At 51.9% G+C, this 21,897-nt stretch overlaps 6 protein-coding genes across 6 annotated transcripts; 3 read left to right on the top strand and 3 right to left on the bottom strand.

The window, feature by feature from the left end:
* Positions 1–1,912: 1,912 nt before the first annotated feature.
* On the bottom strand, positions 1,913–4,090 carry JN550_005871 (uncharacterized protein; the record flags this gene model as incomplete). Its single annotated transcript, XM_049317545.1, has 1 exon — positions 1,913–4,090. One exon carries the CDS (start codon positions 4,088–4,090, stop codon positions 1,913–1,915), a length of 2,178 nt encoding a protein of 725 aa, XP_049172114.1.
* Positions 4,091–6,794: 2,704 nt separating this feature from the next.
* Positions 6,795–8,291, bottom strand: JN550_005870 (uncharacterized protein; the record flags this gene model as incomplete). Its single annotated transcript, XM_049317544.1, has 2 exons — positions 6,795–8,138; positions 8,208–8,291. The coding sequence occupies 2 exons, from the start codon at positions 8,289–8,291 to the stop codon at positions 6,795–6,797; spliced, it is 1,428 nt and encodes a 475-aa protein (XP_049172113.1).
* A 2,751-nt stretch (positions 8,292–11,042) lies between these two features.
* JN550_005869 (uncharacterized protein) lies at positions 11,043–11,870 on the top strand (the record flags this gene model as incomplete). Its single annotated transcript, XM_049317543.1, has 2 exons — positions 11,043–11,333; positions 11,403–11,870. The coding sequence occupies 2 exons, from the start codon at positions 11,043–11,045 to the stop codon at positions 11,868–11,870; spliced, it is 759 nt and encodes a 252-aa protein (XP_049172112.1).
* A 1,757-nt stretch (positions 11,871–13,627) lies between these two features.
* On the top strand, positions 13,628–15,526 carry JN550_005868 (uncharacterized protein; the record flags this gene model as incomplete). The annotated part of the gene is made up of 1 exon (XM_049317542.1): positions 13,628–15,526. The coding sequence occupies one exon, from the start codon at positions 13,628–13,630 to the stop codon at positions 15,524–15,526; it is 1,899 nt and encodes a 632-aa protein (XP_049172111.1).
* A 3,011-nt stretch (positions 15,527–18,537) lies between these two features.
* Positions 18,538–19,570, top strand: JN550_005867 (uncharacterized protein; the record flags this gene model as incomplete). The annotated part of the gene is made up of 2 exons (XM_049317541.1): positions 18,538–18,571; positions 18,654–19,570. 2 exons carry the CDS (start codon positions 18,538–18,540, stop codon positions 19,568–19,570), a joined length of 951 nt encoding a protein of 316 aa, XP_049172110.1.
* Positions 19,571–19,893: 323 nt separating this feature from the next.
* JN550_005866 (uncharacterized protein) lies at positions 19,894–21,619 on the bottom strand (the record flags this gene model as incomplete). The annotated part of the gene is made up of 2 exons (XM_049317540.1): positions 19,894–20,844; positions 20,993–21,619. The coding sequence occupies 2 exons, from the start codon at positions 21,617–21,619 to the stop codon at positions 19,894–19,896; spliced, it is 1,578 nt and encodes a 525-aa protein (XP_049172109.1).
* Positions 21,620–21,897: the final 278 nt, after the last annotated feature.

Raw genomic sequence — 21,897 nt, 5'->3', positions numbered from 1 at the left:
AACGAGTTATAGAGCAGGGGCAGGCAATACGCTATGATGAGTTGGTGGTGGTGGAACCGCGCTTTAAGCCAACGATAACCAGAGTGATGACTATGCGCTACTGGCCAAATGGTCGCTGTCCCCTCCCAGGAATCGATGCCATCGCGCGCTGCGCAAAGGTCCGCAATCGGCTACGGGGACTCAGCCGCACTTGCCAAGGATCGCTGCTTAACCCGGCAACGCCATTCTCAACTACATTGCCAAGCTGGACAGTTGTTGAGCCTGTGGACGATAGCCAAACCTCTTCATTCTTGTTAACTCAACCCAGTCGTACACATTATGCGATGCGACCTGTTACGGACTGGCCAAAAACTAAGCAAGTCTGCCATTGAAAAGTCCCACTACAACCCGTTCCGGCTACCTCAATTCCTCACCCCTTCTCAAGAAACGTAACTAGGCTCAACTTCGGTTCAGCCTCGCTCAGGACAGCTTGAGTCTTGACCGGCCTTAACTTACATAGTACTGCCCAAATGAGTACCCCGTGCTCAAACTGGATCTTAGGCACATCGTCCCTCTACGTTATCCATCGTAAAGTTCTTGTACTGTACCTCCTCAGCCACGTGCTTTCTACTGTCTAACGTTATCAAAAGGTGATAGCTGCAGGTTAGGAAATTGCAGCCTGGCCCTAGTAGCCCATCCTTAGAAGCTAGCATTATTGCATGTATTGCCTTGCGGACTAGAAGTGGCTACAGGTACTATATATTGTTCCGGGTTCAAAGACCTCAATTCCTACGGTCCTACGGGAGTTTATAAGGCAAATCGGCTGCCTGCACAATCCAACCATGCATGCGAACACACAATAATGGCGCTGTTTGCAATGGGCGGTGGTGCAGACCAAGCTCCTTCTCCCCCTATGGTAAGACTCTATCCTCATTCTCTTGACCCATGCGTCGGCTCATCCATCCATGCGTCCCTTCATCCATCTCTGCATGCACCCTTCCATCTCGCCACCAACGACGATGCTGTGCTGCCCACGGAGCTGACACTTTGTGCGTGTGCTGTGCAGGTGGAGGTCATGTCACCTGTCCAGGCCGCAACTTGGCAAAACAGGAGATCATGATTGCAATCGCCATCGTTATCACCGACTTTGATCTCGAACTGGTGCACTGGACCACCCTAGACGGCCAAGCGTCGGATAGAGCCGCGCAGGGCGATCGCCGGCTTGCCGGGGTGATAGCCATGCCCTGGACCGCGACGCCCAGATGCGCTGGAAAAGATGCTGGTGGGGACGGACCGGCCGACCATCGAGCGACGTCGGCCCATGATTGGTGCCTGTCATCTGCAGCTTCCCGAGCAAGGCTGGGTGATATAGCCAGTAGACCTGCAGGGTACATGTCGCGTCAATAAGGCGCTGTTGGAATTGGCCTTGCATTTTGAGTAGCAACCCGATTATCCGAGGCAGCTAGGTCAAATCTTCCACTTCCCCTCCTCCTCTGGGCGTGTACCTATAGCCATTTAGGTCGTATCTACCTACCTATCGGGCCTCAGGAGCGATACTCACCTGATACCCGTGCCATTTACGTGCATAAATTCATACATACCTGTGTAACTACATAGGTACTATACATGGCGAATATGCGTAACCTTGTTGTCCTCGTGGGGGATACGTTCCATGTCGTGGCTAGAACTGCCTATTCGTGTACTTTCCTCTACTTGGTGTTACCGTTCTCATGCTTGTTCATTAGTCTTGGGTATTCTGTTGTTCGCTACTGCAGAAACTTGTGCTAGAGTAATGATCTGGATTATTGCTAAGGTCAACCAATCAATTAGATCTCTCGTGTGATATATGAGCGGTCTGGACAACTGTACACCGAATCTCGTGTGAATCTTCTTTTTGCTCACTTGTTTCGTTTTGGGAATATTTCACTACCACCTAGTATATAAGCATAGGGGTCCAGTTGTCCAAGGAGTTGCCCTCCATGACTTCACCTTCCATTACACCATGAATGTAGCAATCGCCCACTAGGATGAACTTGTTCCAGGCTGGATCACGCCGGCGCAGAACGAAAGGAACAGAAGCTCCGCCGAGTAGAAAAACTTCGTCCCCGACTTGGCTGCACATCGGCACGAGCCCCATATAACCCTCATCGGTAACGGCTATCTTTCGATCACGACATGCGACTTGAGTCTGAGTTTTGTACAAACTTTCAGCGTTTCTCGCAATCTGACCTAGGGTGGGTTCAGTCGAGGAGATATCGGCCACCACTGCGGCGAGTGATTTGACAGGATTTTCTATCGGCACGGTCGTGGCAGTAGCGTTGGTGTCAGTGTACTGATCGCCGGCCAAGAGGGTAATCGCAAACGCGCTTTGGGTATCCTCATAGCGGTGCAATTTCCCTTCAGCAGTTGCCGCCTCCACTGTACGAGCAGCTTCATTGTGCCACTGAAGCCACTTGATGTCCAAGGTTCGCATCGCAGCAATATTGGCGTCTCCAATACTTGAAATTTTACCTTTGGTCTCAATTGTAATCTGTGTAGCGTCTGTCGTGGTTTCCTGTTCGTCCTCTTTGTTCAGCTCGTCTGCAGAAAGACCGAGGTGGCTAATACGGCCGAGACGAAATCCCATTTGGGTGATGTAACATTCATCAGTCCCGTACTCGCCCATGACATACATGATTGGGGTTGTTCCCTTAGCTGCTCTGAAGGGGGCCTCACGGATGATGGAGTAGACTGCAGCGCTTGCGGAATCGTTCGCCAGCCAGTCTGGTACCCATGATGGTAAGGGCATATCTGCCTGAGGTTGATCAACCTTCCCTACGCGCCTTCTTTGTAATCCAGCGAAAGAGAGCAATGCTGCTCTCTCAGAAAAAGGATACTCCCGAAGGACGTATCTCGCGAACTCATAAAACAATTTCTCGAGCGGCCAACCATAGTCCGGTTCGAACTTGGTCTTAGTCCCTGAAGGTAACAACATGCCCAATAGCCCGATAATCTTGTCTCGTGGGTTCGAAACCATGCAGTCTCGGGTGCGCCATAGCAGCTGCATTGGTCGAAGACGACGGGCACGAAACTCGAGACGTATTCGAACAATTCGGTCGAGGTTGAGTAACCCAATCATCTGTTTGGTCGTTAGACTGGAGATAGCGGATGTTCGTTGCAACCCCATCAAATGTGATGCCGACACAAGTACGTCCCACTCAAAGTTGAATCGTCCGTAACGGCATCGTACATCCTTGGCCAGGACCACTTCTTGGATAGTCCATGTTCTCTCAAGCCATGGAGAAGTGAACAAAACGCCGAAATTGTGCCACGCGACATGGCTGAATGTTGGCAGGCCGACTCTTTCGAACAGAAGATCACTGACCAAATCCTCCACGCGCTCATCGAGCATTTGCCTAATCACCCGAATTCGAAGCATCAAATCGTAGGCAACATACCATTCCTTCGCTACATCACCAAAATCCACAAGCACAATTGCCGCGCCGCGATATATGTCTCCCATGAGGAGTACCTGCTGGTTAAGCTCCGTTGTATCTTGTTGATTGATGCATATGGCATCTACCCAAAGGAACTCGGGTTTCTCTAGCCAGTCCTGGCGATGTCGTTTGAGACACTCGTGGAGGGATGCATTAATGTTGAGTCGCTTGCCGTCGCACACGATCCCTTGATCAAATTTGGGCTCACCCCAATTATACGATAAGGCGCCAAAGTTAGGACAGGCAGGATCAAAAACGTTGACAGTCACCAAGTCGAGAACTATAGTATCTGATCTGAAAACCCCATTGTGAAGATGTATCAGGCGTATTTGACCTGAAGCAGAGTCAATGGGGGTGTACTGAAACTCTTCTGATGGCAAAGGCGGGGATTCCGGCTGGACAAGAGGGAGGTTGGAGACTGGTCGGTCTCGGACGGTGGACCGGTATGGAAAAGCTCCAATCTGTAGTGGTTGGAATAGAATAGGTTCGCCCCCGCTACAACTCCCGTCGCAGTGCTCATGCAGGTCACAGGTGATTGTTGACACCGTGATGGCAGCCATCTGCGAGGTGAAGTTGGCGGCCAGTTTCAATTTGCCGTCATCGAAGTGCTGAGCTGTCTCCGCCTGAGTAGACATGATGACACTGTAGTGACTCGACGATGGAGTTGAATTCGATATTAATCCAATAAGGCACGTCTGCTTTTTTCGACAATTTTCAACGCGTGGAAAAGAGATGGGTTATCACGTCTGTAGGCATATCGGAAACTTGACACGGCACTCACACTTTATCGCTCAGCTGGTTTCAGCCTGGCGCAATGAGGCTTGCACTGCCACTTCCGATTGTGGTCAGGCGGTATGGAAGTAAAACTTGCGTTCCACGCAATGGGCTAAGGGTAGATTCAGCCGCACTATGGCTGTGCAGGCTCATTACTTGAAGAGGGCGCCCTGGTTATGACTTTCATAGAGCAGCCTGCGCTATTCCCTTGGAGGCTGTCTATGGGTAAAAAAAGTTTCTATTCCCTTTATAATAGCATCCCCTTGCCGTTAACCCTATTGGGAACCAAAGCCTTACCAACTTCAGACTACACAAATAGTGACTTCTGGCTATACTCGTTAACCCCCAGCTCTAGGAAACGGAGTGCCTGTGCTTTGTGCGAGAATACTTTCCAAAACTGTCTAGTATGGTCAATGTGGTCAATGTAGGCACGGCGGTGTTTTCTTCTGAAAGGTCCGGCTGAGTGATGGCACAAACTTGCTCCACTTATGATAAATTGCATGGCTACTAAAAGAATAAGAATGGAGTGGAAAGTACCCATGAATTCGAGGTAGACATTTCCACCGCATAGAATAGGACGAAAGCTCAACTTATTTTATTTACTGGGTTCGACTGCTCGGTTCGTTATCAGGTGTGAGTAACTGGCCAGTGTACCATAACAATTACCATGGCTTGGCAACATCTATAGCGGCAAGCCTCGTTATGTGGAAGACCATGTCGATCGATGCAAGTGGATACTATATCTTCACCTCAACTACATTGAAAGGCGCGGTGTCATCTTGGACCATTAGAATGCAGGACCATAGCAGAACAAGTTTCTCGTCTAGCCACCTCCTGTCTGCGAGGATTCAATTCTGAGTATTTCGGAAGATCATGGAGTAGTAAATGTCTAATTGCTCAATATTGTTCTGTAGTGGACGGCGGAATCGACTGGGTTGGAACATCACATTTCCAATAACGTTCATGCACATAATCCATCAGGGGTATTTGATGGAGAGCCCATCGACTGTTGAAGTACATACAAGCTAGTACGCCCGTGATATGTCCGGCACAGCAAGTGGAGACCTAGGTCAAGCCCTTGTCCAATATGGACCTGATGCAACTTGGCGATGCGACCAATGAGCAGACCGCCAAGGCTCTTTGCCAACCGTGCCGCATCATAATCGTTTTGCGCTGTTGTTGAAATAACCTCAAAATGCTGCGGAGACTTTATACCCACGTCATCTTGCTCTTCTCCTCACACTTACGCGGCGACTATACCGGAACGCTTCGCGGCTGACCACTTGAAAAATGTCAACTTCAAGAGCTTACGGGCCACTCGTTCTGGTTGTAGTGGTGTTTGCATATTTGTCAGCTTGGTGCATTAAGTCCATGGATTTAGGGAAGATAATCGCACAACAGCTCCCGTTCCTCCAATCTAGTATCATCGAATGGAATAGTGGGAGCATCCTTATTATCGACAACGCCTATCCGATCGAAATTCTTAACCAATTGTGGCGAGGGGCCACAGTCACCTTTGGCCCATCTTCCTTGGGGTTCGACGATATCGGTTCCTGGCAATTATTCTCGTTTCTCATTGACCTCGGCCCATTGTATGCAATCTGGCTTCTTGAGTCTACCCGCTCTGCGAATGCATTCACGCCAGCATACTCGTAAGTCTGCCAATAAGTTCTACGCTGCCAACGGGATAAATACTCATCCAAACCTTAGACTAGCCCAACGATTTTTACGTTTTAGCACAGTTTTCTGGTATAGGTATTGTCGCTCACATATACTATCTCCTATGCATTATCTTCGGTCCTAGCGCTTTCGATCTGGTCCGATTGCCGGTTTCATCTCGGACTGTGTGGGCCGAGAATAGTCTGCCCTTGCTTGCTATCATCTTTGTTCTGCATACGTTGGAAGTGTTCCAGATGTTCCTGGCACCAGATCTGCCCACGCGACATTACTGGACGTGGCATTGGCAAATGGCGCCTTTATGGATCGGGATTGCCAAGCTCCTCATCCTGCGACGAGTGCTCCAGCAAAGGCGCCACGAAAAATTGTTTTTTATGTCACCCAGAGTCTTGCTTTTGATGCTGGGTGTTATTTCAAGTACCGTTTGGGTTTACACGCTCGTGTTCTCCCCGTACCCCATGTCGACACTCTTTATCCCCCCAGTAGATGCGCAATCAGATTTTATCTTGCACACAAGGACGGCTTTTCAAGCGGACGAGGTTTCTACTTTCGTTGCATCGTTCGTATGGCTCTCGTTTAGTTTCTTCGAGCTCCACAACGCGGGGGTGTTGGCAGGTCACTGGATAGTCTGTGTTGCAACTCTTCCAGTCGGGACGATCTGTCTAGGGCCGGGCACAGCCTTGATAATAGGATGGTACATGCGAGAAAGTTCACTGAGCAGGCGTGGTGCTGGAGGCAAGCTCTAAATGAATTTGACTGTGAAGAAAAGTTAAAGTTGAGATATATCTGGAAGCGCAGAACGATTTGTGTTTGTCACTCTCTTGGATCATATCACTTACAGCCCCCATGATACAGCTTAGAAGCAGACCAAAGACCAGCCCCAAAACATTATCTTGGCTCAGCATACTTCCTCAGCAATGGATCATTGAGGAGGCGCTCGAGACATCTCTCCTCAATGCCGAATAAAACCTCACGACCACCGTCAGGTAATGTTGGCAATACAACCTGCAAGCCATTGATTATACCACATCTTGGACTCCGAACTGCCTTGATCTGGTTGCCCAGAAGAGGCCCCCATTCTAGGCCGAAAAGCTCAAATTTAGCCCAGGTTGTCTGAGAGCAACAGAGACCAGGGGAGTCCAGAAATGCACCAGGCACGAGTAGAGCAGGATTCTCTAAGCGGTCCACCAATGTAATCATATCATTAGTGAAGCCTCCCGGGTAGTTATTGGCATTCAGTATTGCTTTGCGCAGCAAAACTGCGAGGTGGCCGACATCCTCAGTTTCCAGCATTTTCTGCAGGGACGTTTTCACCTCGAGGAACACCAGAAAGCAGCCGAGTGTTCCAGCGTTTATGGGCGGCTCCAAACGGTAGCGTCCATCGACCGAAAGGGTGAAAGCTGTTATAGGATCCCCTTCAATATCCTGGATGGGAAATTGCGCCGCCATGACCGACCTCCACGCAAGAACCGACAAGGCGTCGTTGGTCGATATGTAGGACGGCTCACCGTCAGTTAAGCCATACGGATATGCATCTTCCTTGAGCCTTTTCAGAGATTCTTCGGAGAAGTAGAATATTTGGCCAACATGGCCATCGGGCTTTAACAGCTTTTGCAACTGATTCACCGGGTCAGTCATTACATTGTACTGAGGATGGTCCTCAAGCCTCCCTTTTTTGCTTGAACCGGGGGCTTTAGGATTCATGACGTGTGCTCTATCTGCAAATATGCCGTCCGGGAGCCGGACGGGATTCTCGATCGCGATGTTCTGAGCGCGACGACATTCCTGCGCCCAGACTTCGGTCCACGTGTAAAAGGTCTTGCCATCGCCAGCCACATGGAACGGATTCCAATTGAGGATAAGCCCTCCTTGTATGAAGTTGAGCTGTATCAAGATGATCGGAATACGCTCACCTGGCGCTGGCCATGTATATCGGCGTGTTAGGAGATTCTCGTCCAACGCCGAAACGGGAAAATGCCTAGACTTCAAATCGGCAAAGGAAGGAAATTCCCCTGGTTTTCGGAGGTCTTTCACTACAATTGGCTTGATATCCCTCAAGCTCTCTTCATCCAGCTCCTTTAACTTCAGGTTGCCAGCTTGTTTCGCGTCGTGATCCGGTATGACCTCAGCGCGTAGGGTGGGAAAGCGCTGACAAGTAGCGTCCCACCCTGTTTTCAGCACGTGTACAATCTCTTCGAGATTGTAATTATCCTGGAGTTCGAATGGAAATAGCTATGCTTGCTATTAGCATGGGGATCTCTTTTCACAAGGGTCTAACTGTCGTAGAGTTGTCGCACTTACGTAGCGAGGGTAACCTCTGGGGCTTGCTTGCTCTATTGATGAGAGTACTCTCCAATCCTCATGAGAGGCTGAAACAGAAGTCATTGTGAGTTATCACTGCTGGAAGCAGTTGTTAGATGAAAACCAGGAAAATGAGTTCAGACGAGGAGGGAGGGCTTGAAGAGATGGTTGAGGCAAGACTTACCGAGACTATTATATGGTTTAAACGGGCTCCACACGCGGTCTACAGTGGAGTGTATTACCAGGATGACTGCTGAGCAGATGATAACTTCATTCATTAGCCAAGGATCGAGATATGCAGGTAAGACGCTTTCCGCCAATGGACAAAGTGGAATGATCAACCAATATTGGCTCCGAAGTGGAGCACCATTACACAAGTTGTGGTCCTTGGCACGTTTGTCGCTCCCAGGCTTACATCAGATAAGCTCCGAATGATGCAGAACATGATGCTATATGCACGCTGGCACGTGGCAATGGAAATAAACATGAACACTTCGGCTACTGAGCAAGTTTATGACTATCTGCGGGGATGATCGTCAACGGTTGAAAGTCACTGTCTTGATCAAAGGTACGGGAGATCCGAACGGCTGTCCACATTTTTGCACGTAGGCAGGAAGCCTGCTCTATCAGTGCAGGATCGTTGAGTTACACCAGCGGCCGCATGGGTTGCCATAACAGCCAATCACAACTCCCCAAAATTACACACCATTTCCTCTTCTTGGTTAGGCCTGGGATCTGCACGCATTCTATAACTTCGCCGGCGCTCAGGTCACCTCGTACGAGTACGACCAATCGTCTGACCAGCTTCGTCTTCTCAGCGTGGATCAGCTCCCTTATAATGCTGTCCAGCCGACGGCTTTGGTAAGCGCGAGTCCTTGAAAAGCTATAATACCTCATGTACTACGGAGTCAGCTGCGAGAGCTTCGCAGGACGATAAAGTTGACAATTCCCTTCCCACGATTTGGAGTTAAGGTCCGCAGAGAAATTGAATCATTGATATCAAGATGATGCCAATTAAAGCATATAAGGACCTGCCACAAAAGCTAGGCCTAGGCCCCTCTTGCCATCAAGGCGCCAAATGCAACGAGGGGCGCTCTGATGCCTCGACCAATTCTTCAACCGATACGGGGCATGTGGCATAGGGTTGACCTTCACATTGAACAAGTCTCGGTTTTGATTTAGAGAGTTCATGCATGCGGCCCTGTAGTATTCCGCCCTATGTCGCTTGAGATTTTGGCCGCTGGTATTCGGTTATGAGTTTGTTAAGAGCCAGTCTTGCACAGAACCATCAACCACATCTTGGTTGTGGGGTTTCAAAGTGTTAAAATATGGTTATTTCATCTTTCAATTGTTTGGTCGTAAAGGTTTCCTGTAGGCGCAACCACCAGTAATAGCCTGTTTTGGACCTGTGGGCTTCGGTGTGCTGATGGATAGAAACATCAATTTACAGTTCGTAGCAGTCTTCTTTGAGGTGCATCAAATTCAAACATGTGGTACAATATTGATGCTAGTGGAATCATTTTCTTGCAATCGGAGCCATTAATTGTCAATTCTTTGTCGTCTTCGGGTTTATAACAGAGAGATTCAATTATTAAATCGCCATCCACATGTATGCACCAATTCATAGAGCTACTCAAATAATACAACAACACGCACACAATAACGGAAAGCCTTGAGAGCGGTTTGTTCAGAAGTCGCCTTAAGGACGAGCTCATGATGAGCCAGCTTTTTCAGTAGATGGAAGCTCGAAAGCCACGATAATTGGCCTAGAAAGCACAAAGTACCTTCATTTCTTTCATTGTGCGTCATTCCAAAGTCCTGTCAGGGTTCGATTATGTAGGCGCAACACGATCAAGTGATTTTAAAACTGGCAAGTGCTGCAATGCAGGGGTATGTTGCAACAGACGTTGAGCTGCGAGCAACCCCCAAAAGACATGCAAAGACTTTGCCTTTTATTCAGCTAGGCCTCCTTGCTGATGTATGGGACAGGGGATCCTAGCCATGTCTAGTTGTGTTTGGCCCATGGAGAGTTCGAAACAAAAATAGAAGTTTCGCAACGGGCGTGTGCTGACGCCAGCAAGAATTATGTCTGCTGACCTAGAAACTATTTCAGTCGCTTAAAAATTTATATGAGTTAGCTTTAGATTATGAAAGTCCCACGTGATTGGATACAAAAACTGAAGACCTTGCTACCAATCAACTATTATGTGTCTTGGCGTCTAAGCCAAAATCGTGCTGACTAACACCATAACACCAGTGGCACAACGAGTTGTCAGATTCAATCCTGAAGCTGAAAATCAAACTCTTGTCCCGAGCTCGCCAAGACTTCAATTCCCAATCATCATGGGCGGAGAGGCTATTTCAATCCCAGACACTGGGGTTCTAAGTTAGTCCACTCCGTACAAGCCTCCACAAATCATTTCAGCTTCACGCCCCGGATCTCAAAGCGGCTCTTCAATAGACTACACAGCCAAGACCAAAATAATCGGGCGCTACTATGGGCCTGCTTGAGGAATTCTCAATATACGTGCGCATGAATACTGGACCTGATGATGAGGAGTAGGATGATGATGATGCTGATGCTGATGAAAGCCGAATTGTCTCTCTCGAGATTCTTGAGTCGCATCATTCTTCGTACATAAATAAGACGCTGCTGTACCCTCAGAGGTACTCTATTAGTCGTTTCCAATAACACCATTTTCTTATCACAAACCTAACTGCTATCACCCAGGCTCTGGACTCAATTCGCAAGCACTGTCGTCACAGTATTCTTCCACCTGCCTATTTATATATCAGCTTAAAGATATCTTGCGTACTACTCCGCGTCTGAACAGCATGTCCTCCTTCCGCTCATCTGCTATCGCAACGGCGTTTCTTGCCGCCCTAGCCGTTGCTGCACCAGCCAGTGGCCCGGCCTCAGAAGTTGTTAGCACAACCCAACGTGACTTTGTTCCGTTTGATGAACACAACCCGGCACTCGTCAAGCGCTGGGCAAACTGGGACAAGTTTGGCGAGTTCAGCGGGTGGTCGCAAAAGTTTCAGGATGGCCAAGGGACGTATGTCGAGTCAGGGGACGAGGCCCGCTACGGCTTTCTGGGGACAGGCGAACACTGCTGGACTGACCTGGTAAGTTGTAACCAACATGGTCACCCGAGAAAATAACAACAGCGATTTACTAATCCTGAAAACTTCAAGTTCTGGGTTAAGCACCGCATAGATGCGGCCAACTGGCAGCGCGATGAGTCATCAGTCGACTGTGGAAAGACCAGCAACTGCTTCATCCAGAACGTCAAGAGCGGGGAACGGTGTACGTCTTGGGATCTGCACGGCTCCATTAGCGGCGGATTTGGGACCGACATCATGGCCAAGTTCCTTGGTTACACCGGGGAGATCGGGTTTGAGGCTGGCGGCGGCGCCGAGACGTGCCTCACGAGCGAGAGTCAGGTGGGCTGCAACTGGGACGACAAGCTCTGCCACACGGCCTGGCGCTCTGACCTGACCTTGGTTCATGAAGGATATATCCGCCGCCGCTGCGACAAGGGCGGCGACCACACGGTCTGGATGCATGACTACGAGGCTCGCGCTCCCATCAAGGAAACGCGTGTCGGTTGTGCGGCGTTGTGCACCGACATGTCGTACCCTGACCCAGTCCCCTCCGCGTAAAAGGGCGATGTTGGAGCGGGTTACTCAGGGATAATCAACATCGCACCCTAAATTCATCAGAGTTTTCTTGCATAGTATTAGGCGCATGGAAGATGCAGTTCAAGGGGTTTAAGTAGTTACTAGATTTCACGTTTTGTTTCAATCATTGTTGTTACTTGGCAATTATCCTATCAAGCTTTCAACTCGTTGGGCCTAGTGTGGTTTTATCCGGTTGGCAGGTTATGTTTATAGTCTTAGTTGGTGAGAGTATGCGGCGTGGTTCTCTCTTGGAAGTGGTACCCAAAGGCTTTTTAAATTAGCCATGAGCCGAAATCTACAATTTCAGCCTGGCATATTCACTAGCTTGTAGCTACACTGCTGTCACGCAAGTCACGCAATGAGTGCCAGTGACAACAAGGCTAGCAGCAATTGCGGGCTCATACTACGTTACTCCGTGGGCTGAACATAAAACATCCAAGGCCCTTGTTCAGCCTGCCTCAAGCGTCACACAAAAATCACCACTAAAGCTGACTGCGACGAGCTAACACAGCCCTTCTTTCATGAAGGAAAAGAAAGCACTAACTAGTACTAAATTGGTTTGGTATGTCAGGCAATAGCGAGGAATTAGGAATCACTTTAGATAGTAATTAGTTTCTCTCTTTCATTTCATTGGATAATATACACTACTTGGTCCGTGTCAAGTGGCCTTGATTTTCTCAGTCCCGTTTTAGTGGTGCCTGGGTCCAGACCGGAAGCTCCTAACTTACCAGGAATCCTTGACTTGTGGGATGCAAAGAAAGGATGCGACCCAATTTATGCTGTTGGTTGCACAGTCATTTCGGGAGGTGGGTCTGTACTCCGTACTCCGCACCACAAGGCCATTGTGATTGCTCCAAGACAATGTGACAATCCAATGGCCAAATCCGTGCGCGCAGACTACAAATTTATCAGCTCAGTAGGGCTCTTTTACCTAAGAGAAAGGGAGATTAACGAATGACGTTTGGGCCAAGTCTGTGCTACAAGAACCGTGCCGACAGGGGGTTTCCAACATCCTTGGCATGTCTGCGTGTCAGCTGGAGATCCACAGCCGTGCGGCTCATTCCCCGGCTCGAGCAGACATGCACGCCTCGAATAACAAATGGGGGCGCAGCATTCGGCCCCATTGGATATGAAAGGAAAGATCCGCGAAATGTTGGTCTGTTCCTCACTTGGCATCCATAGAAAGAACCCCAAATCCTGTTGCCGGTCAGTGGAGCTGCTGAAGGATCCTACGGCACGGTAGAGGCCAAGTAAAATCTCCCTTGCATTATGGCCCATCATGGCCCTTTTTCCACCGTCTTCCCCTTCAAGGAAAAAGGGAAGCAACAATTCATCGTTGACCAAGAACATCTTGAGTACAATTTGAGCTCCTGACCAGGTGCCATACGAGCTGCGTTCACAATCTCACTTGCATGCACAAGTTTCTTCTTCGGAGCCTGTCCACCTACAGCTGAGCGTGGATACTGTGCCTTTCCAACTCACATCTTAGAGTAGGAGCTGGTATGGAATTTGGAAACCAGAATATTGTGAGTAGAAAGAGCACTATACTCCTGTTATTTTCTATGGCCTCCATTTGCTATACTATAGTCCTCCCTGACATTGGGACTAATACATCGGCGGTGAAGTCTATTTAGAGTTTGGTACCTCGCTGGTCGACCGACACCAGTAGGTAACGCAGTGAATGGCGAGGACACAGACTATCAGTCAATGACACCCTATGGTCTGGATACAAAATCACAATGGGCATCATCATAGCATCGAGGCTTAGGATCAAGTACCTCGCAATTGCAGCAACTTTACTCGGCTTCATCATATACTTCATCATTTACCAACAGCAAGATGCAGTATACGGGGCCAAGATGCTGCCTTCGCTCCCGAAATGGCTGAAGAACAGTTTCAGCTCGGGAGAGGAGACGCCCAAAGTGACACTACCTCCTTGGCAGAAACCGGATAACCATCCGATATCTGAGCTGATTGATGCCGCTCAAACACACGTTGCCGAAACTCTGAAGAAGCGGTCATGGAGCGTTGAGAATGCTGCTCGGCGCTATCGCGAGCGACGAGGTCGTCACCCGCCGCCCGGGTTCGACGCCTGGTTCGAGGCAGCCAAGGAGAAAAACGCAATCGTCGTCGAGGAGTTCTTCGACCGCGTGTATCACGACATCAATCCGTTCTGGGCCATGGATCCGCTTGAAATGCGACGACAGGCGCACGAGCAGCCTGAGCTGATTCGTGTGCGGGATGGGAAAGTCAGCGTCCTGAGGCACGACCCAGGTCGCGTCCGATGGCCCCAGCTGTGGTCGAAGCTGCTTGAGGAGATGGTGCCACACCTACCCGACTTGGATATGGCGATCAACATCTTGGACGAGTCACGGATCCTCGTGCCCTGGGAGAATATCACCGACTATGTCGCAACGGAGAGACGCTCACGCGGGCTCTTCCCAGCCCACGAGGCGCTGGTAGAATACGCCGACTATTCTGATCTGGACGAAAACCCCGTTGCTTACAAGCCAGAATGGATTTACGACGTGAAGAAGTATTGGGATTACTTCACACCAACCTGCCCGCCCGACAGTCCAGCTCGCCAGTTCAAAAGCCTAAGCGATTACGGCGAAAATGTTACCGACCTGTATCCGACAGAACCACTGCACTATACCCACCGCGGTTTCATAGAAAACTTCACAGCGTCCCAAGATGCTTGCATACAGCCACACCTCCGTGGCATGCACGGCTCTTTCGTCGAGAGTGGAGATATGAGAACGCTCACACAGCTCTTCCCCATGTTTGGCGGTTCGAAGCTTCCGCAAAACAACGAGATCCTGATCCCAGGCGCCATGTACCTCACTGACAAAGAGTTCTACTCTGGAGGTAGCGGCCATGGCGGCCCGTGGAGCGAGAAGACCGACAGCATTGTCTGGCGCGGAGCCGCGAGCGGCGGAAAGAACAACAAGGACGACTGGTTCCACTTCCAACGCCACCGCTTCATCCAAATGATGAATGGCACGACCGTCGCGCAGGTGGAAGCGGGCGAAACCGAGGCCGGCCCAAGTTTCGAGTTGCTGCAGAACAGCATGTACAACGTGTCGGCGCAAGAGGAAGGAAAGCTGGGCCCATGGCTCGATAAGATTAGCGACGTCGGGTTCAGCCGTCTAGATTGCTTCCCCGAAGTGATTGGGCTCTTTGGCAAGAAGCTCGTTTGTCCCTACATCGAGCCATACATGCACAAGGTGGAGTCGAAGACGATGTCGGAGCAATACAACTACAAGTACCTGCCGGACGTTGACGGCAATTCCTTCTCGGCGAGATGGAGGGGCTTTCTGCTCAGCAGCAGCTGCCCGCTGAAGTCGACAATTTACACGGAGTGGCACGACGATCGGCTCATACCCTGGCTGCATTTTGTCCCGTTTGATAATTCCTACATGGACATCTATGCCATCATGGAATACTTTCTCAATGGACACGACGCGCAGGCGCAGAGGATAGCGCAAGAAGGCGCGGAGTGGGCCCAGAAGGTACTGAGGAGAGAGGACATGATGCTGTATACCTGGAGGGTGCTGTTGGAGTACGCCCGAGTCGTCGACCCGAACCGCGACCGACTCGGCTATGTGAAGGACCTTGTGCAAAGCGAGGTACATTAATACAAAGAGAGGGGGGTCGGCCAAGGCCCCTGCGAGGTGAGGGCTGCATTGGCGTTATGATACCATGTTTCATTACCTAGTTCTCTGTATGAGCAAAAAGTCTACTTGTCAGCTGAATGTACGCATTCTGTCACCGAGCCGCGAACTATGTGCCAGGCAATCAGGCAAACATTGAGTTGTTTCGTGAAACAGGGCAACTGGTGTCACGCTGCTGCGTCCCGTCGCTGTCAGCCTGTCTGGTGGGACCGTGGCGCTAGTCCGGTACGTTTGTATAAATAGCCAGGGCTGAAGCGGGTCCTGACACTACCCACTCAGACCAGTCCGCTCAAACCCTAATTTACGTCGGCGTGTCTCAGCTGGGCGTTCGCCAGGCAGACAGCTCCCCTAGCCTGGCAGCCGCACAGTAACACCAATACAGCCTCATTGTCAGGCAGTCAGACGACGGGCTATGAAGTACAATCCATCTTGAAACTGGTAAGAGTCTGATGTAGAATCCCATTACTACCTGACATAGGTTAAAAAAGACAAATCAGTCCCCACTTGACCTTGTGGAGTGCTGCCATACACCTCTGCGGCTTCAGTGAAGCGAGTTCGTGTCCAGTCAGTACCTCAGCACGTTTTGCACGCTCGTCGTATCTGTCGCCTCCCAGACCCCGAGTAGTGGGCTGCGGTGCATCGAAACTGATGTCCAGCGCAAGGTTTTAGTACGTATTAATATATATACAAGGCGTTAGCAACAGAGAAGGGCCGGGAACTCTATATAGACACCGTTGCCGGGTTAGCCTGATGGTACATGGATCTTGCTCCCCAACTGGCTGCGAAACTAGGTCAACTTATCCGATTCTGCTTTTGAAGGATTGCCTTCTTGGGGAAGTACTGTTCATGCCAGATACAAGCAAGGGACCATTGTCCTCAAGAGTTGCGTGCGGCAAAGACCGTTGATGGAAAATCGCTTGGAAAGCTGTTTGTAATAGAAGTTCTGCTTCCCATTAGCGCCAGCGATCCGAGTAATATCTGATTTTTAGCTGACCGTGTCTGCCTCAACCCTGATAAATGGACTGATAGTTTGCGATATGCGGTCGAAGTTCTCATGGCTGCACAGATCCTTCTCATCGCACACCAGAGTTGCATCCTTCAACTCTAGCTTTATAGATGGTGAGAATCTCGGTGTAGAAGTTCCGTGCGGAAGGCCTCGTGACACTGTCGCTTTCCGTCCGGCCCAGGACCAGCTGGGAAATTGTGTACGCCGGTGACTGGGCGTCTTGAGATCCCACAAGAGTGTTATGAAGATCATCTCGCCGAGGCTTTTGTCTGGTTGTAATAAGATAGGAAGGCCCCATATGTGCCAGAATTCGTCCGGGTGCATGTCTTGATCGGGTGCATGTCTTGATAATGGCCCAAGATGCCGGAAATGGCATTAAGTGCATCGGCGTCGAAAGTAAATCGACGCTCCGTATAATCGAATATATAACTCCAGACATCATTCACGTTACAGGCGCTTGGCGCAGTGCCCCATTCGAGGCGAAGTAACGTACTTTCAAGATAGTCCTGATTGTCGAGCGCATCAAACTCATCCAAATCCCCACGGATATTCTAGCTACACTGCAAGCGGTTGCACTCAAGGAAGAGTTGTTCATCCGTGAATATCAAGCTGCGTCGAGAGCACACTACTTCCTGGAGCGTCCACGCTCGAGTCGCCCACTTAGACCGCCTCAAAGCATGTTTCAATCCATGGCCCGTATGAAGCAAGATGTTGTTCCTGAATTGATCTCGACCTGTTGCTTGCGACGCTGCTGCTGGTTAACACCAGGAAGACCATAATGAGGGAACTCACCAGCCGCTGCGATAATTGTTATTTCTGCAGCGTGATATATCTGATGCATTTGTCTGATTTGTTCAGCCCGACGGGCCGAATCATTCTGCGGCATACAATATCGATCAACCCAGAGATACTGTAGCCCTAACACCGTAGTTACCACCGTGGCATTGTCAATCGTTTCCGGCAAGTACTGTGGCAGACTGCCGGACAAAGTGCTTGTTCGGCCTTCGGAGTCCGCGCCCCAGACGTAAGATAATGCACAGTAGCGGCAATGCGGCATCGCGTCAACGAGTAGGCAACTTTTTCAATCGATCACTCGAAGGTTGCGCACAGGTGTAGTGTTTATTTATCGACAAGTTTTCATATATGACATTGTGCAAATGGTCCAGCCATGCTTTAGCTCTCCCAGTATTCGCCTTGGAAGGGATCAATGTGTTCTATAGAAAGGCCAGGGGCTTCGGCAGTATAAGAAAGGAGAGGGGCTAGAGACCCCAGATAGATAAGGTTGTGTGAAATAGCTAGTCTCAAAGCCAGCCATGTGTCGAGTCCAGCTACCCTTCGGTCTAGCCTCTCTCCCGGACCAAAGGGTCCTAAATTGAATCGTAGTTTTGCACATCTATCGCAGAGATGGCCGTCGGGCGAAGCTGGCGCTATCTCGATCGAAGCCATAATGACACCACGGTCGCATTGGAACCAGAGCAACCCTTGACCTCTGACGACAGAGCAAGGTGAGGTATAGCTCGATGTCTACCTGAGGTAAGCACCTAAGGCTGCATGTCGCCAGAGGTAACGACAGCAGCCTCTGCCCGGTGTCAGTCTGCCTGCTTGCCGAGCCTACCTATGTCCAAGCGTACAAGAATATGGTATTTGGGCCAAAAAAAAAAAAAAAACACTATGTTTTTACTGGCTTGAAATAACATCTGGCCTGGTTTTTTATGTCTTTGTTTTCGCTGTTCTACGGCACCTGTTCTCTGTGACGTGAATTATTGGTCTTGCGTGGAGCTGGTAGGGACCCACCCCAACTGTTGAACCCCCCTGTCACAGGCCTAACTGTACCAAGCGCTAGGTACCTCGGTTTAGGTCGACCCTGGGAAAGTTTACTCCTGACGAGGTACGAAATTCTTCAACGGAGATTTCTGAGCTTTGCTGTCGAGACGTCACGTTAGAGCCCGACACCAACCAAGACTTCAAGATGGCCGACATCACCCTGAAGCTGTCCAATCGCTGTGAGAGCCCAATTACCCGTCATACCAGCCGCTGTGCCAATGGGGAAAAGATACAATTGCTAACATGCCACGCGCGCCGCAGCCCCCAAGCAGCCCATCAAGCGCCTCCCGCCGTCCCTCGAGCTGCCGGCGACGGCCACGGTCGAGGATGCCAAGGTCGTGCTGGCCCGCAAGGTCGGCCTGTCGGACCACAACCGCATCGGCCTGTTCGACCCGGCCACCAAGAAGACGCTGAAGGACCGCCGCGCCGTGCTGGCCGACCTGGGCCACGCCGAGCTGCTGGTCAAGGACCTGGGCCCCCAGCTGGGCTGGCGCACCGTCTTCATGATCGAGTACTTCGGCCCCCTGCTCTTCCACCCGCTCGCCATCGGCCTGCGTTCCCACGTCTACCCGGCCGTCTACCCCTACCTCAAGGACTTCGTGCCCGAGCCCAACCCGAGCGCCGCCCTGTCCTTCAACCAGCAGCTCACCTTTGCCTGCGTCATGGCCCACTTCCTCAAGCGCGAGTACGAGACGGCCTTTGTGCACAGGTTCAGCGCCAACACCATGCCCGTCTGGAACGTCTTCCGCAACTCCTTCTTCTACTGGGCCGTCGCCGGCGTCCAGGCCGCCGCCGAGGTCTACGCGCCCTTCTCGCCCACCGCCAAGGCCAACGACCACCTGATTGATGCTCTCGGGTTCGCCCTGTTCCTCTTCGGCGAGACGGCCAACTTCCTGGTCCACCGCTACCTGTCGACCCTGCGCAGCCCCGGCGGCACCGAGAGGAAGATCCCCAAGGGTCTGGGATTCGGCGTCGTCACCTGCCCCAACTACATGTACGAGATCATTGCCTGGATCGGCATGATTCTCATCAGCCGCAGCCCGTCCGTGGCCTTGTTCATCAGCATTGGCTCCATGTACATGTTCACCTGGGGCAAGGGCAAGGAGCGTGCCTACCGCAAGGAGTTCGGCGACAAGTACAAGAAGAAGCGCTTCGTCATGCTCCCCGGTCTCTTGTAAGAGAGGAACTGTTGATGATGACGGTAACGCAAGATTTATGAGGGTGGGGTGGGACAAGGTGATGAGTGAGAATAAATGTACCTGCTATTATAGAGCATTTGAAGTAGAAGAGGGCCACGACGCTGGGGGAAAAAGACGCCGCTCGCCGCGAACATAGGCTTTGCCCAATTATAACATATAGAGCTATACTAATCCAATGAAACGAATTAATACTCATAAAACAGATGCGTGCTTTATACGTCTTGGTATCTCATAACCCTCGTTTAGCTTGTAGCCCAACGAGAAGAACAATAAAATCGATGCCTCGACGGTACCTGGTATACTCAGACGGCCACTGTTGCTTCGCGAGCCGACAGTTCCTGTCTTCCGGCCGTCTCGTCTAGTCTGCTGGGCTCCTGTCCTGGCTGCTCAGCGCCTCCTCGGTCGTCGACGTCCATGCTATCCTCACCCAGGGTGTCGGCCTCGGCACCGGGAGTAATGTTCGGCCCCGGCTCTTGATGATGGGCGGTCGAATCTGGAATAGTTTTCATCGCCGAAGTCCCTCCAAGGGCTGGCTCAAGGCCGAGATCAATAGCCTCCAACGCCTTCACGTCCGTGTCGCCCAGCGTACGCGCCTCTTGACCATTGTGCCCATCCTCAGAGTCGACCTGCATCTGGCTCAGCTCCGGAACATCGCTATCGCCAACCCTCTCTGCTTGCTTCCCCTTGTCTCGGGCCTCAGGCTCCAAGCCTGGAGACGCGGACGGCAACCGTGATTCCGGCGGCGTTGCCACGTCGCCCATAGCCGTCGCCATGGCCTCGCTGATGCTGGCCGCGATCGCATTGCCCACGCTCGCAAACGTGCCATCGCGCTCGCCCGGCTCAGGGGTCTTCTTCCCGGTGTCTTCCGTATCCACGTCCATGGCTTCCGAGGTACCAGCAGCAGCAGCGCCCCCGACTATGACATCTTCGACAGTGTCCCCTCCGCCGGCGGCAGTCCCGGGCCCCGGCCCCTGATCCAGACTGGCGCGGCGGCTCCCACCCGCCTCGCTGCCGGACCAGCTCGCGCTGGCGCTGGCGCTACCGCACGAGCAGCCGCTGCAGTCCGGGTCGCTGCAGCCGGCGGCGCTGCTGTCGCCCCTGCGGACCTGGCGCAGCGTGTCCTCGAGCACCAGGAAGTCGCGCTCCAGCACCTCGGCCCAGTTCTGCACGTTGCCCGTCTCCAGGACGCGGCGGCTGCCCTCCTTAACCACCTTGACCAGCTTGTCGTTCTCGCGCCGCAGCGCCTCGGTCGCCTGTTGGGTAGAAGTATCAGCGTCAGTCGAGGAAATCGGGTGAACACTATCTGGCCCCAAGACGCAGTAGCACGAAGCGATAGAAACCCAGAAATTTGCCGAGAAAATTACCGAGAAAAACACATCAGAGACACACACGAAGACGTACCTTGGCCACATCCCTCTCCTGCGCCTCGAGCGCCCGGGCGTTCTGGTGCAGCAGGCCCGCGCGGCTCTGCAGCTCCGAGTCGAGCAGGTTCTCGATGGTGCCGACGAGGGCGGCGCGCGCCTGCGCCGTGTGCTGCGGCGACGACGGCGACGGCAGGTTGGGGTGCAGCACGGGGTTCGTTGTCAGCGACGTCGACGCCGTCGTCGGCGTGCGCGGTGTCAGCTGCTGCGCCGCGTGCGCATGCTGCTGCTGCTGCTGGTGGTACTGCTGGGATGCGGGCCCCGGCCCCGGCGCCGCCTGCGTGCGGAACAAGGAGGACGAGGTGGAGGAGGACGGGATGGCGGGGCTGGCCGTGGCCGCAGACGGGGTGGTGGCCGTGGCGGGTGTCGGGAAGGAGGGGGAGGATGACGAGGTCAGCGATGTGTTGGAGGCATTGCGGTTGTCGTCAATACTGCTGCCGCCTGCCGCACCGGCCAGGGCGCCGGCACCGGTACCGGCACCGGCAGCGTTCACGGACGGCGACGTCGAGGCGGAAGGGGTGGCGCTTGCCGGACCGGAGGCGGAGGAGGCGGGCGTGGAGGAGATCAGGCCCGGGCCGGCGCCTGTCGAAGCACTCGCGAACGACATTCTTGTGGGCCTGGTCCTATGCTATGTGTATATATTTATACTATGCTTGCGAGCCCTTCCAGATAAGGCGGCGGACTGTTGATGCTCGAACCCTATCCAAAATCAAGAGGCGCTAGGTAACTTATGTAGGCTGCAGCTTTGCCGTCGTGAGGCTGATCTGCGGGGTGATTGGATGCGATTGGGAAGCGACGCAAGCTTCTCCTGCAAGTGATAACTGACCCAGCGACCTTAGCTGCAGAAAACCCTGGTTCACGCTCGGAGAGCAAGCAAAGAGCCGC

This window comes from Neoarthrinium moseri (genome assembly GCF_022829205.1).
Source record: "Neoarthrinium moseri strain CBS 164.80 chromosome Unknown scaffold19_Wmoseri_CBS_16480, whole genome shotgun sequence".
Classification (NCBI taxonomy): domain Eukaryota; kingdom Fungi; phylum Ascomycota; class Sordariomycetes; order Amphisphaeriales; family Apiosporaceae; genus Neoarthrinium; species Neoarthrinium moseri.
Note: the sequence above shows the minus strand (reverse complement) of the source record. Positions and strands in the feature narration are given on the sequence as shown.